Genomic DNA, 15,349 nt, shown 5'->3' with positions numbered 1-15,349 from the left:
ACTAATGCTGTTTCTGCTTGCTTCTACAGAGCCTGTAGTTCGTCTGCTGTTTCAATACCAGAACAAGAAGATCCAGAGAGAGTCAGTACTTCAGAGAAGCAAAAAACGGGGCAAGTGCCTAAGAAAGACAATTCCCGAGGAGTTAAACGCAGTGCTAGTCCAGATTACAGGAGGACCAATTCTCCTAGCTCTGCTAAAAAACCCAAAGCACTTCAACACACTGAAACTTCCTTGGAAACTAACAAGCCACATACTAAATCTAAAAGAAGACACTTAGACCAAGAACAGCCGAAGTCTACACAGTTGCCATCAACAAGCAAGGCTCACACCAGAAAGGGTGGAGCTGCTGGTAGCTCCCGAAGTCAGAAAAGGAAAAGGACAGAGAATCTGTCTTGTATAAAGAGTAGTTCAGTAGTTGAATCAACTGGCACTGAAGAGAAGTCAGCAAAACTCTCCAAGCTGGCTTCAAAATCGGTGACCTCAGCCAAAGCTGGGTGTAGCACCATCACTGATTCTTCTTCTTCAGCTTCCACATCTTCCTCATCTTCTGCTGTTGCCTCTGCTTCTTCTGCTGTTGCCTCTGCTTCTTCTGCTGTTCCTCAGGGTGCCAGAGTGAAACAGGGAAAGGACCAGAATAAGGCTAGACGTTCCCGTTCTGCATCCAGCCCCAGTCCAAGGAGGAGTAGCAGGGACAAAGAAACAAGTAAAACAGGTGGCTCTTCGAAGTTTGACTGGGCTGCTCGATTCAGCCCAAAAGTCAGTCTCCCTAAAACAAAACTGTCTCTGCCAGGCTCCTCCAAATCGGAGACATCAAAACCTGGACCTTCAGGATTACAGGCTAAGCTAGCAAGTAAGTTGTTATTTTGTGGAAAAATAAGCATTTTGGGTCTTCTAAACAAATACTTCTATTGTTTGCAAGCTTTTTGGGATCTGCTTAGAGAAATTGCTTTAAGTGTGTTCTGCTGAGCTTTTAAGTAAAGCTTTGGTGGAAATTATCTACAGCTAAAGCAAATGATACAATCAGTGTTCTGGAAGTTTAAGTTGCTTCTCTGTCTTGCAAATCAATTAAAAAAATAAAATGTGTGAAATAGTTGAATGTTGTGATGGGGATGTATGTGCTACAGAATTATCCTGATTATATTGTTCCTGTTAGATTTTTCTTAACCTTTCTGTCCTGAAGCAGGAATTACAAATGTTGGAAAACTGAAAAAGTTCACTTTAACTTTTTTCCTTACTGTGAGAACAGTAATCTTTTGAACTTAGTATACTCAGTAGCCAGGATGTTAGTTGCTTCTCTATTAAACTGTACCTAAAAAAACCAATTCTTTCTGTGGTGCTGGATTTTTGAATAGCAGGTACTGTTCCTTGAACATTGTCACTAAGAAAGGTGGGCTGTCTTCAATTAGAGCACTTGCTTTCTAGTGTGCAGATATACTTGTAGCTTTGTTGCCTTGAACAAAATGTTTTGGAAAAGCTCTATGCTGATTTTGTGTACGGTCATTTGCTTATAGAATGTACTCTCTGAAACTTGATTTAGAAGTTGGGTTTCTAAGCTTGCTAAGTGTTACTGCTTTATCTAGACATGATCAGAGTAGTCTGTCACAACTGGGACATATCTGTAACTAATACTAATGCAGGAGATGTGTGAAATAAACAATAGGGACGGGATGTCTTAATTTGTAAACAAAATAGATTTAGTTGACTTAACAGGCTTGTTTTGGATAACTTGTATGACTGGAATATTGATTCTGGAATGGCCGAACTTAATGGATGAAGAGTGGCATTGGGGAAGTAAAGAGGTGTTATGTTCTTTATAGTAACATTTTTTTCCTACCTGCTGTATGGTTCAGAACTTACTGGGTGATGAATTCCAGAGTAAAAACTCTGAATTTGCACAAGGTGTGGAGTCCAGGGGAAGTGGATGGGAATCTGGTAGAAATGGGACTGGCCAAGGGGTTCTTGGGTAAGTCTGTCCTGAATACCAGCAACTTTTTAGCAATGAAGAAAAGTAACAAGAAGAAGAAAGAATCCACCTTCCACAAGTGAACAGTGAGAATGTGAACGCAGAGAATAATTTATACCAGGTTGCAAAACTGTAAGGAATGAGGATAGAATGGGATAGCACAATAAGGGATATATTGAGTAGTTTGAAAAACAGCATTGAGAAAATGAACCTAAACTGTCTCCACAAAGAATGTACTGAGAAAGCCAGGTTCACTAGCTTTAGCTCTTCCATGATCTGAAAAATTCATCTTTTGCAAAAAGAGAAACTTAGTTCAATGTAAGATGTTCATGTCACAAAACCAAGTTGTGTGAAATATAGGCGTGTGTATATATATATATATAAAGTCACTCGCAAGAGGTACAAAGCAGCATGAGAGATGTTTCTATACTTAATAGAAGTTACACTTGCTTTTTCTAGATGACATCTGAGTTTGAGGGGAGCAAGTACTAATATGTGATTTCAGAAGTCTAAACATCTAATGCCTTATTAATTTACTGTACATTACAGCAAAACTTACTCCATTGCTTATTATATAGTGTCACTAAGAGCAAGAACTCAATATTGAAGTGTTAAACTGTGATTATTTTCAAATAGTCTCAGCCTCTCAAATAGAGCATTAGAGCTCTTGGACAACATATTGAAATGAACTTGTAATCAATAATAACTTGGTAGCTTAGCCTTTTTTTAAAAACAGCAGTTTCTGTCACAGCTTTGCTAACTTGAAAATATTGTGAAAAACTTGAAATATTTTAATAAAACACACATTTTTGGATAATGCTGAGAAGTGTCAAGAAAATACTAAGGAAAGAAACTGTCAGGGTAGGTTTTTAAGGAACAATGGGAACATTTTGTGTGCTGCACACTAGTAGTCTTTGAGGATACGGGAGCAGAAGCAGACAATTTTCCACACAAATACTGACTTTTCTAATGCTTTCTGAAGCAGTAAAGCAAATGGTGATCTAAAGTATGGAGATGTACACACCATAGCCTGGAAGCATTCCTTAGAAGTTACAGTAATCTTGTGTAGAAAGAGAAAGCTAAAACTCTGTAGGCTTGTATAAGGGTGTAATATGAAGTAGATGTTAGAAGTTTGAAATAGCACATGTAGAACTGATGGGAGATAAATAGGAAACATGCAAACATAACTGTGTAAGGAGCTGCAAAACTTCAGAAATAACAGCCCTGGGAGTGTTTGTAGGAAGAAAGTGGGAGGGTAAATTATGCTGGCTAACATGGTCAGTCATGTCTGTATAAATGCAATGCTGTTCGCTACTGGGTACTGCAGTTGCGGGGTACTAGAAGGAAAAAACGTAAAAGCTGAGCTGGCATTCTTAGAGTGGAGTAGAATGAGGAGAGCTATGGTCACAGTCTTTGCAGAAGCTTTTCGTATGTTGGAGGTCCATACCCCAAGGTTTCTTGTCCATTCCTTACTGAATAATTAAGAGGTGCTAATTGAAACCAAAATGACTTTTAGAGTCTTTAGCTACACAAGTTTGTGTAACTGAGCAGTGACATCACAGAATAACAGCAGGAGAATTTGTTTGAAGAGTAAAACCAGGCTAGGCTAAAGTTTTTGATCAACTTTTGTAGCTCTGTTTTGGGAGCAGGGAGGGGAAGTGAATGTATTGTTGACTGTTTTTTTGTATCCCTTTCAAGCCCTATATTTTGTAGGGATTTCTAAAATGTTGCAAAGGAGATTGTCTCACTGATCATGTAACAACATAAATGCAAGCTTAATTATGTCTCCATTATTATTGAAAATCACTACTGCCCTTTTTATGTTGTATGGCCCTTAAGTAGGAAGACGCTGGCAGTGTTGGCTGTGACAGTGCCAACAACAGGGCATCTAGGGTAGCTGTCCCTGGCTGAAAAGCCTCTACCTATTGCTTTTAAGATTTTGGAGACTGGAGAGATTATTAGGATATACTGGAAAGCCATAAAAGGTGAATACAGAGCTTGAATGGTGTGTTAACTTGTGGTTTTGAGAGGTGAGGGACTAAAGAACCTGAAAATGGCTCTGACTTCAGTTTATTTGGGATTGAGTGACAGTACTGTCTGTATCTTTGGAAATACTGGGTTTAACTGTGGTGGTGGGGTTGTAATCAAGAGCTGAAATTACTTGGGTTAGTACTGAGGGAGGGGGAGTATTAGAATGACAGGAGGTTGTTTTGCCTTCCCTGCCACAGCTATTTTCACCCTATCTTTATTGCATGAGATGGAGAGCAGCCCAACACAGGAGACGAGCTTGAAGTCTAAACTTTCAGTCCTAGCAAATAATTCTCTGCTGATTATCTTTCTGTACTGCAAATGAAGGACAAGTCTGACTAGCTTTGTTTCAACATGGCTAAGACAGTCTTCAAGTAAGTGAATGCCAGACAGCTACATCCAGAATGTTTCTTTCATACAATAAAAAAAATGCCTTTTAAAAGAGAGAGGCTGACTAGTCTTCAAATTTAAGTGTTTGTGTTCTCTTTTGTTTGTTTGCAGGACTTCTTGTTTGTTTTTGTGTGTGTGTTTTTCCTGTCCCCCCCCCCCCCCCCCCCCCAATTTCTGGTAGTCTGTGCTGTTTCAAGTTTAGCCTGTTTAGGTTTATTGTCCTTCTGAGTCATTAACATGTGTGTTCAGCATGTAAATAGGATGATGTCAGAGCATGAGCATGTATGTTTGCTATAAGAAAACCTGTGCCTCTGCTTGAATACTGAAGTTTATGAACTGAATATGAACTGCTCAAACCCAATTTTTCTTTTGGTTTATTGAAAGGTCATCTCTGTTAGTAACTTCTGTTAGCTATTTGAATGAGATCTCTTTATGATAGATCTGTGTGTTACACTTCTCAAGATGAGGATCAAACCAGTCACTCTGCAGCAATATGACTGGTGTGTTTCTTCACCAGGCAGTCACAAGGCAACTAATCCTATCTTGTGGAATGCTGATTGCTTTACCAGTGAAGGCTTGTGGTTGTTAGCTTCCTGTAGCTCCTCCAGATACAGAACTAATGCTTTGAGGAGGCTGTGCTGGCAGTGTGTTAAGGGAGAGGAACACATTTTCGTGTCACTGAGAATGAAAGGAAGAAGGTTCAGTCCTATGCTGTAGAAATTAGCAGCCCTGAGTTTAAGGTATTTGGAAAGCTCAATGAATTTGCAAAAGGTGGTGATAAGATAGACTTAAGAAGTCTTCTTAAAGAGCAAACTTTAAGGGCAGAAAGTAACACTGAACAGCAGGAAGGCAACAAGCACTGAGAAGTTTTTCTTTGCTTCTTTTTTAGTCTTTGAAATGAGAGGGAGGTGGAAGCTCATATGTGCCCTGGCAGACAAATTAGAGGTAGAAAAGTAAAGACTTGGTAAAAGAGAAGCATGCAAAAAGATTTGACAGGTAGAGTATTCTTGCTGAGTGGCAGGAGAAAATGAGCTAAACTGTCCTGGGTGCCCAGGCTATGATGTGTTATGCAGCTCATCTACAGAGCAGTAGCTGGGTGACTCCATATTCTCTAATATCCTCTTACTGAGGTAATTCAGTTTAAAGAGATAGCTAAGTTAATTTAATGCCCCTTATGGAAAAGGACAACCCATTTCACAGCTTTATTACCTTATTGCTTTATGGTGTCTGCCCATCTGACCCCATGTTTAGTAAGCTCAACTCTCCAAACTGACAGGATGCTAACAGAAAAAGAGTGTGTATAAGGTATGCACCCTGTATGTGTTTGGATTGGTTTGGGGACAGCAAGACATGAGTGGGCGTACTATACTGTTAAACAACTGTAAACTGTCAAGCTAGTCCTGCTCTTTTCTGTAACCTATGCCCTTAGCAGAAATACTTTGATGCAAGTCAGTCTTCACTTAACAGTCATGGCTTGTTGCTGCTTTACTCAGCAGATACAAAGTTACTTAATGCTTAGATCTACCTACTTGAAAATAAATTTGGAATAGTAAGTGGTGTGCTGACATACACATTTCAATTCTTTATTTTCCCCAGTGAACTCTACTGTAACAGGGTGATAAATTTATTCTCCTAAATATAAAGCAGAAAGACATCTCACTTTAAAATGTCACCATACTGTTAGAGGTACTGAGTAGCCTACTTTTCCATATATGTAATATGAACTCACAGTGATAAACAGATTTTATCTGTGGATTAATACAGTGCCAGGTAAAGCATGCATTTTCTCTTGTAAAATACAAGCAGTTATGAGAAGTTTTGCATCTGTGTACTTCTAGTACTTGAGAAGCTTAGATAACTATGGCATGGGGTCCTGCTATAACTACTCTAAACCAGTTTTATCTTGTACCTGTATAACACACTTCTCCTCATCCACACCACCACCCCCCCAGTGACATGTAAATAGGATGGAGGTCATTGTGTAGTTCAATTCTAGCAATTTCAACTTAGATTTTTGTTTGTTTGAAAGCATATGTAGTAAAAGCCACTGTTTTTCAATATTTGAGAAAACAAATACTTTTGTTCTACATGTATAGACCATCTGAAAATTCAAATGGCTGGCCTGCTTCAGTTCAGTGCTTGGTGGCTGTTAAAGAACCTCGTTATTAAGGCTGCCAAGTTTTCTTGAGTTAGTAAGCAAAGTGTGTGGTAAATATGCAGGTTAACCATCATCTACATGGAACTTAACTGCATGCAGCATTGTATCTGGGTCTAATAAAATGCAGTGCTTGAAAGAGCAGACTGTTCACCCAGATCCAGATAATTTTTGGTTTTTCTGTTAAATACACAGTTAGAAGCTGCATAGTTACAATTTAATCTCTTAGCACCTTAATTCAGTGTTCCTGGGATGTTTTGGCATTAAGGAGATAGATGCCAGTTTGGTAGGTACTGTGTTCAAAATCATAGCACACTTAAACATGTTTTATGTCTGCTTTGTTGCCAGAAGAGGGAGTAGTAATCTAACTTTCTCATCTTCTCAAAATTGTTCGCATTTCTTCTAGTAAGAATATATTTGAGATGCATGTTAGAGTTCTGTATTTATTGTACAGGCAGACTGTACCAATGTGTAAAGCTGGGCCACATAAGTATTTTGAACTTTCAACACTTGGATTACCTGACTTCGGGTTTGGAAGCTGTTATGAGATCCTTCACCCTGGGATAGTGAACTTGATCGTCATCTGAGAATGTTGTATTGGATGAGTTCTTTTGTGTCTGAGATGTACCTGGTTCCTCAGGGGGATGTATCATCAGAACAATGGCTTTGTAACCTAGAGCAAATGAATATCATTTGGATCAGTATCAATAGTATAAACACTTCTAAATTGAAAACTTGAAGTCCTGTTCCAAAATTGTGAAGAGATACTTGCTTATTTGCTGTAAGGAAGACCTTAATGACAGTGAAAGGGGTTAAAGTGATCTAAATAGGAAGTTTAATAATACACATGACACTGGCAGTGCTTGCATGTTTTGATTTAAGGCAGTTATTCCTAAGCCATAGTAATATGAATAAAATTGGCTAAGAATTAATGATTCAACTAGTGAAGAATGTCAAATTCATGCCACTCAGATTTACTGAGATGTGGGGGGAAATCACCACTGCCCTCCCCACCAAAGACAATTTATTTTTCTCTCTTGAAAGTGTTTTGGACATCAACATGTGGAAATAATGAATCTGTATCACATAATGTGATATCTGTTTAGCATGAGAGACTTGCAGACGCTTCTAAAACTACAGTTTGTGGGTTAGGAAAAGATGTCTATGTAACAGCTCGGAGGTTTGTATTACTTAACTCAAAAGCAAATACCTGTACTATTCTGTTACTGGCATAGCAGGTAACTAAAAGTTGGTGTGGGATTATTGTGATCTTTGTGTATAAGCTGTTCTAGATGGAAGTTTCCTGTGCATGGTTTCATTTCTTTGTAGAGCTGCTGTGTAACTTTAAAGACTAATTTGCACTTGACTCTTTGCATAGGTCTAAGAAAATCAACAAAGAAGCGCAGTGAATCACCTCCTGCTGAGCTCCCCAGTTTGCGGCGGAGCACACGGCAAAAGACCACGGGCTCCTGTGCTAGCACCAGGTGAGACGTAAGATAATGAAAGACAGTTACTGCAGTGGCTTCATATTACTATCATTTTCATGCATGAAAACTGGCCATGTCCATCTATTAGTTTGCTATTGTAGAAGTAGCTGTAACTTTTCAGGCCTTCTGGGTCACTCTGTGCATGGTTATCAAGGATAGCAAATAGTTTGTAACCATCAGATCTTTGAGTCACTCATCTGTGGAGGGGGCAAAGGAACATCCAAAGCTTACCATCACAAGTTCAAGTAATCCCTTTCTTAGAGGAGATGTTATTTAAAAAGATACTAAACACAAAGAGAATGCTAAACTACTATCTGTTATAATACTATTCTGAAAAATAAGCTTTCATGGAACCCCAAAGGAGCCTGTTTAAATAGTGTAAGTTGTGAAGCTGGCCATCATCTGCATCTGAGCAGTACCACAAGTATCTAAGTACTTGGTATGCTTTCTGATGAAGGGGAGAAGTACTGAATTAGTAATTGAAATCAGTGGCTAGATTCAATGAGAGGTAAGAGTAAATATGTCCTGTGATGCAAAAAATTTTTGTACTTGCTTATATTCTGAAGCCAGACTTAAGCTTTAAGTCTGTTCCATGGATAAGGACCTGGCTGGATGGTAGCATCCAGAGGGGTGGTGCTCAATGGGTTAAAGTCCAGATGGAGAGCAGTGACAAGTGGTGTCCCACAGGGGTCTGTCCTGGAACCCTGTACTGTTGAATATTTTTCTCAATGACATAGACAGCACGATTGAGTTCACCATCAGCAAGTTTGCAGATGACACCAAGCTGTGTGGTATTGTCGATACACTAGAGGGAGGGGACGTCATCCAGAGGGACCCAGAGGTGGGCCCAGGTGAATCTCATGAGGTTCAGTGAGAGCAAGTGCAAGGTTCTGCACCCAGGGCCAGAACAGTCCTTTCTCTCAATACAGAGTGGGGGATGAGGAAAGCAGCCCTGTTGAAAAGGATCTGGGGGTGCTGATGGATGGGAAGCTGGACATAACAGGCAGTGTGTGCTTGCAGACCAGAAGGCCAATCACATCCTGGGCCGCATCAAAAGATGCATTGCCAGCAGATCCAGAGAGGTGATTCCGCTGCTTTGCTCTAGTGAGACCTCACCTGGAGGACTGTGTACAGGACTTGAGCCCTCAAAATAGAAAGGACATGAATCTGATGGAGCAGGTCCAAAGGCAGGCCATGAAATGATTGGGGATTGGAGCACCTATGCTACAAGGACAGGCTGGGGGAGCTGTGGTTGTTCAGCCTGGAGAAGAGGAGGCTCTGGAGACACCTAATAGCAGCCTGAAGGAGGTCTACAGGAAGGATGGAGAGAGACTACAAAGGCCTGTAGTGACAGGACAAGGGGCAATGGCTTCAAACTGGAGAAGGGCAGATTTAAATTGGATATCAGGAGCAAGCTTTTTACTATGAGGGTGGTGGAACCCTGGAACAGGTTGCCCAGAGAGGTGGTTGAGGCCCCTTCCCTGGAGATATTTAAGGTAAAGCTTGGGCAACCTGATCTAGTTGAGGATGTCCAACTGTGGGAAGGTCAGACTAGTTGACCATTGGAGGTCCCTTCTGGCCTAGACCATTCTGTGATCTATTTAAATGTGTTGTGGTTTTGAGTAGTCTCGTGAGTAAACTCACCTTTATGAACTAAGACACTTTTGGTTTTTGCATCTTTAGTCGGCGAGGCTCTGGCCTGGGCAAAAGAGGAGCAGCTGAAGCTCGCCGACAGGAGAAGATGGCTGATCCTGACAACAACCAGGATGGAGTTAACTCCTCAGCTGCACGTACAGATGAGGCTCCCCAAGGAGCTGCAGGTAAAGTAAGAAGAAATTCCAAACAAGGCGGTTTTAGTATACATACCAAACTGCTCAGAATATACAAGGCGTGCATTTACTGTCTAAAAGCTCTTCTGTACCTGCTCATAAATAATTCGACAAGTTTTCTGAAATTGCAGATTTGTTTGTACTGCAGAAATCTGTAAGCAAGTTACATATTCTCACTTGCACAGTCCTATTGAAAGGCAAATTTTTATCATCTGGTCTTAATCAGTAGTGAGTTCAAAGGAGCTTTCCAGCAATTGTGCTGGTCTTAAACATTTGACATTCTGCTTAAAGCTAATTATATCACCTGGAAAGTCAGAGTTAACAGAAACTAAGTGCAGCATAATACTCAAAGAAAAGTGTAAATTTACTGGGGGTGCAGGTAAATTTGAAAGGAAATTTGCTGATTTAGCTTTTTCAAGTATTTTTTCATTATCTTGTATTAATACAGCCTCTCTTTAGCTTTTGGAAAGTAGACTAGTCTAAGATTATAATTTCACAGAAGTATGATGGTGGCAATGTTAAATCTAGAGCACTCTTCTGATAGTGTGAATACTTTCCTCGACAGTGGAATCAATAGAAATTTTGTGGCTTTAAAGGCATTGTAATTTGTGTTAATCTCTCTTTTTATTTCTTTAGCTTCTAGTTCTGTTGCTGGGGCTGTAGGTATGACAACCTCTGGAGAAAGTGAGTCAGATGACTCTGAGATGGGAAGACTACAAGGTATAAAAGTTGTTAATAATTACATCTTCTGTTTGTTTGTTTCCAGTATATAAATAGCCATCCTTACCCGAATACTACATTATACATAGTGGGAAGGCTGTCTTTTGTTTCTCTGTGTTGCTTTGCTCAGTTCTGAAGTATGGAGTTACAGGCCTTAATGCGCTAAAGGTGCAGTGTCTGGAGGGGTGGCATAGCATCTGGACTGATTTACATGGTGTATATAATAAAGTACTACTGACTTTTCAGGAGGAGGGGGTGAGAATTGAGAGCTTGGTCCTATTAATTTTGTAAGTGCAAATATGAAAATGTCTTTGCAAGAATGCCTTCAGTTGATAGGCCAGGTTAGGTCTACTGTTACTCTGCCTGCTTCTGGGTAACGTTTTATTTTCCGTGCTGCTTGTTGATACTCGCATTGCTGTGAGTTTTGACCAAATGAAAGTAGAATATTCTTAAAATGCTTGCTTTTGTGCTTGGGCTGAGGGATTCAGGTCTCTGAGTGTACAGGCAGCTGTAAACTGTTTGCCTCTCCTGCAACTGTTTTTTAATGGTTTTTGCCACTCCATTGCAAGCAGTTCTGAGATCAGGGTCTTCCCTGCAAATGATAGGTTTTGGTTAATGTGGATATTTATTGTGGGAATGAGTACCGTGTCACTACCAGTTCACCTGCATACTTGAGCTTACTATAAGCATTAAGAATGCTGAGAAATTGCTTTACGGTTAATCATTACTGCTTTGATCAGCAGTAGTCATGGTTGCTGTCATAAAAATCAGAATCACCCACTTAGTCTGGCTTAAGTAACACTACTATCAAGTGTTTAAAACAAAGCCTAAAAGAATCCTAATATCTAACAGTTCTTCCCTCTTCTGCTCATCAGCAAATTAAGGTCAGTGTCGTTTTTTGGCTTGGCAGTGACATTCAGCTCCCATAAATGTTAAGATTAACCTATTTTTATATAGTTTGAATTCAGATTTGAAATTAGAGTCTGATGTATCTGCTATTGTGGATCTGTGTTTAAAACAACTTAGTAGACTGGATTTCTTCTGTATAATATAACTCTGGAAGCTTAGTGGGTGAACTTCCAAGGGTTTTAATGCTCTGATGCATACAGAAATGAGTAATTTGTTCCCTTAGGGTAATTTGGGTGTTTTGGTCATGTGTGGTTTTTGGGCTTTTTTGGTGTTTTTTTCCCCCACAATTGAGGTAGCTGCAGTCATCTAATCTTAACTCTTCTTTCTTAAAGTATCGAAATTCTAGTAGCCTTTACTTTTAGCATCATGGAATTTAAGATTTTAAAAATATACATAGAAGCTTTGACAATGGCTGTTATCCTCTGTTTGCTTTTAGCTCTATTAGAGGCTAGGGGTCTTCCTCCTCACCTGTTTGGCCCTCTTGGTCCTCGGATGTCGCAGCTCTTCCACAGGACAATTGGAAGTGGAGCTAGTAAGCAAAGTTTGTCTAATTTGACTTAATTCTTTCCACTTCCAGACTAGTAGAATTCAGCCACTAGTATATTCTACTATTTGTATTAGCTTCATAGTTCAGTACACTATTTTACATGTTGGAGCTTTGTACGTCATGTAGCGCAAGACTACTGGTCAACTATATTAATTTCCTTGCCTTCCTATATGGGAGAGAAATTTGCTTTAGCTATATTTCCTTTTTGTTTTATGGGGGTATCTTAATGTTCCCTTCTAGATGGGGAAGGGAGGGTTCTTGCCTTTTTACCCCTTCCTTTTTCTTTTGCATGGTGGGCTGCTTAACAAAAGACCTCTCCCTTGGGGTTGTTGCTACCATTAAAAAATGCTTGAGCTAGCTTTAAAACTATTAGATGTTAGTTCTAAGGTATATTCTTTATAGTTTCAAAGGTATTTTACATTTCAGACAGATTTCCTTCAGACAGTGTATCTGTGAGAACATGGGTCCTTAGTCTTGTTTCACCACATCTGCATTATGCAGCTGAACATGATGGGTACCTTCTATTCTGAGTCTGTTTGGCTTCCCAGGAGAGCCAAGGGTAGCCCTTACACTGTCTGCCAAGAGGAGGATATGGGGTCTCATGGATACACTGCATGTGCTCTATCTGGGGTGTGTTGAAAAGTCTCTTGCTTTATAAAGACGGAGTGGAGTGGGCTTTGGCACCTGCTGTAGGTTGGCAAGAAGGCTATGGCGACCAGTGTGGTGGATTCCCTGTGCTGACCAGTGTGCACTGGAAAGGTAGCCACGAGTGAGATCTTTGTCTCCCTTTCCTATCCTCCCCTTTTTATGACAGGGAAAGGAAGTGAAACTACAATTGCAGACGAAAACAAGCTATCTCTGGTCTTCCACTCTGGCAGAAGTATAGCATAACTGTTCCTTTTAACACTTAGCTTTTCTAATACCTTCTTTCCTAATTTTTTTTTTTTTCTGGTTATCTAGGTTCTAAAGCCCAACAGCTGTTACAAGGTCTCCAAGCCACTGATGAAAGTCAGCAACTGCAGGCAGTGATAGAGATGTGCCAGCTGTTGGTTATGGGAAATGAAGAAACATTAGGAGGATTTCCAGTCAAGAGTGTTGTACCAGCTTTGGTAAAGATTAAATCTTGTATTTCAATTGGAGGATATGATTTCACCCAATAGCTTGCTTAAATTAAATAGTCTTTATTCAAGTGATATATTCTTAATTACATCTGTGCATATGTGTATTTGTTCATCTCACTATTTGTTTTTGAGGGCATGTTTTACTAAATGTTGATAGTTTTGTTAAATCTTGAACAGCTTAGGGATAGGTAGTGGCTCTTCAGAAACCTCTACCAAAATTCAAAGTCCCATGTCAAAGCTACCATACTGATGTGTTCTCTTTAGTGCTGATACCTAGATTTTTTTTTTTTACTAAACTAACAATTATTTTCTTAAAACAGATAACGTTGCTGCAGATGGAGCACAACTTTGACATTGTAAGTGATTTTTGTATTTAAAATCTCTCTTAAAGAGTATAAATGTATCCTCTGAACTTTAAATAAGTAGATATTTGGTTTTATAGATGAACCATGCGTGTCGAGCTTTAACATATATGATGGAAGCACTTCCCAGATCATCTGCTGTAGTGGTAGATGCAATTCCTGTCTTCTTGGAAAAGGTAAAATGGAATCAAAACAATGTTAAACTAATCTGAGGAAATTTTAACTTGAGGCTATGCCATGAAGATAGACTTGCTTTCATAGCTTACTAGATAATACATAATGTGTGAGAAGCTTTTAAAATCAGATTTACACCTGTTCACCCTGAAAAGTCTGATTCACTGGAACTTTGCTGTCTGGTGTTGGGAAGATACTGTGTATTTATACAAAATGGGATAGCTCTGCCACTGACCTAGCTTCATTACAGTGCTGCTGTATTGGCACATGTTTTAATACTTGAACAGTTAGCCTGTATTAATGAAGATGATTGTTTTCAAAAATTGGTTTAGAAATTTATCTGCAGGCTTTCTTGTGTTTTTGTAGCTGCAAGTTATTCAGTGCATTGATGTGGCAGAGCAGGCGCTTACAGCCCTGGAAATGTTATCACGCAGGCATAGTAAAGCCATTCTGCAAGCGGTAAGTGAATAAAGGCACTCTGCCAGTGCTACATCTTTGTGATCTTTCATCACGGTGAAACAAGAGAACAAGTTTGTGAATTTTAGTGAGCTTGAGTGCGAAAATACTTGTTTCTTTTATTATAGGGTGGGTTGGCAGACTGCTTGCTGTATCTGGAATTCTTCAGTATAAATGCACAGAGGAATGCGCTAGCTATTGCGGCCAACTGTTGCCAGAGTATAACACCTGATGAGTTTCACTTTGTGGCAGACTCTTTGCCACTGCTTACACAAAGGTTGACCCATCAGGTAAGAAGCTATTATAAAATGAGAAGGTTTATTTTTGGCCTGAAAGTAGTGTAAAGATACCTTCAGATACCTATTTCCTTACTATGTTTTTTTTTGCCTTTGCCATGTGATAATTGCCTTAAAGTTTCTATGCTTTCAGGTTTTGTAAGTATTCTTGAGGATTTGTAATGGTCTTATTTTTTTGAATGGTTTTGGTTGGAAAAAGCCTTTTAAGATCATCAAGTCCAACCACTATCTAACTTTGCTAAGCCATGACTGGCAGCACCACATCTTTGTGTCTCTTGAACATCTCCAGGGATGGGGATTCAACCACTACCCTGGACAGCCTATTCCAGTCTTAAGAGAACTTTTTCAGGGAATAAGTTTCTTCTGATGTCCAATGTGAACTTCCCCTGGTGCAACTGGATGCCATTTCCTCATGTCCTATCATTTCTTACTAGGGGGAAGATACCAACACCCACCTCACTTCAACCTCCTTTCAGGCAGTTGTAGAGAGCAATAAGGTCTCCACTTATTTTTCTTTACTCCAGGCTAAACAACCTCTGTTCCCTCAGCTGCTCCTCATAAGACCTGTTCTCAAGAGCCTGTCCAGGTCCCTCTGTAGAGCCTTCCTATTCTTGAGCAGATCAACACTTCCACCCACTTTGGTGCCATCTGCAGACTTACTGAGGGTGCATAGATCTGTGCAGCTAGATTATTGGTAAAGATGTTATAGAAAAATGGCCCCCTGTGGAACACCACTTGTGATAGTCACCAGCTGGATATAACTCATTTCACCACTGTTCTTTGGGCTTGGCCATCCAGTCAGTTCTTTTACCTAGGGAAGTGTCGATCATCTTTCGGAGTGTGGGAGCTTCATTTTGGTCCCCATTCCTACCTTTGAGCTCAGGGGGCTGGGTATCCAGCAAACAACTGGTC

At 39.9% G+C, this 15,349-nt stretch overlaps 1 protein-coding gene across 6 annotated transcripts in view; it reads left to right on the top strand.

Moving 5' to 3' along the window:
• Nucleotides 1-15,349, top strand: part of TRIP12 (thyroid hormone receptor interactor 12) — a 74,802-nt gene that overhangs the window by 33,866 nt on the left and 25,587 nt on the right. For 5 of the 6 annotated variants that reach the window (XM_054166897.1, XM_054166893.1, XM_054166892.1 and 2 more), the window contains 10 exons: nucleotides 30-850; nucleotides 7,915-8,020; nucleotides 9,707-9,843; nucleotides 10,489-10,572; nucleotides 11,918-12,013; nucleotides 12,989-13,137; nucleotides 13,470-13,505; nucleotides 13,592-13,687; nucleotides 14,052-14,144; nucleotides 14,270-14,431. In XM_054166897.1, the coding sequence (XP_054022872.1) occupies nucleotides 30-850; nucleotides 7,915-8,020; nucleotides 9,707-9,843; nucleotides 10,489-10,572; nucleotides 11,918-12,013; nucleotides 12,989-13,137; nucleotides 13,470-13,505; nucleotides 13,592-13,687; nucleotides 14,052-14,144; nucleotides 14,270-14,431 (1,780 nt within the window). The remainder of the gene's footprint in view (nucleotides 1-29; nucleotides 851-7,914; nucleotides 8,021-9,706; nucleotides 9,844-10,488; nucleotides 10,573-11,917; nucleotides 12,014-12,988; nucleotides 13,138-13,469; nucleotides 13,506-13,591; nucleotides 13,688-14,051; nucleotides 14,145-14,269; nucleotides 14,432-15,349) is intronic. The other variant, XM_054166894.1, reaches the window with a different exon arrangement.

The sequence above is a fragment of the Dryobates pubescens genome, chromosome 13, assembly GCF_014839835.1.
Source record: "Dryobates pubescens isolate bDryPub1 chromosome 13, bDryPub1.pri, whole genome shotgun sequence".
In the NCBI taxonomy this organism is placed as follows: Eukaryota; Metazoa; Chordata; class Aves; order Piciformes; family Picidae; genus Dryobates; species Dryobates pubescens.
This window is presented reverse-complemented; position numbering and strand designations above follow the sequence as displayed.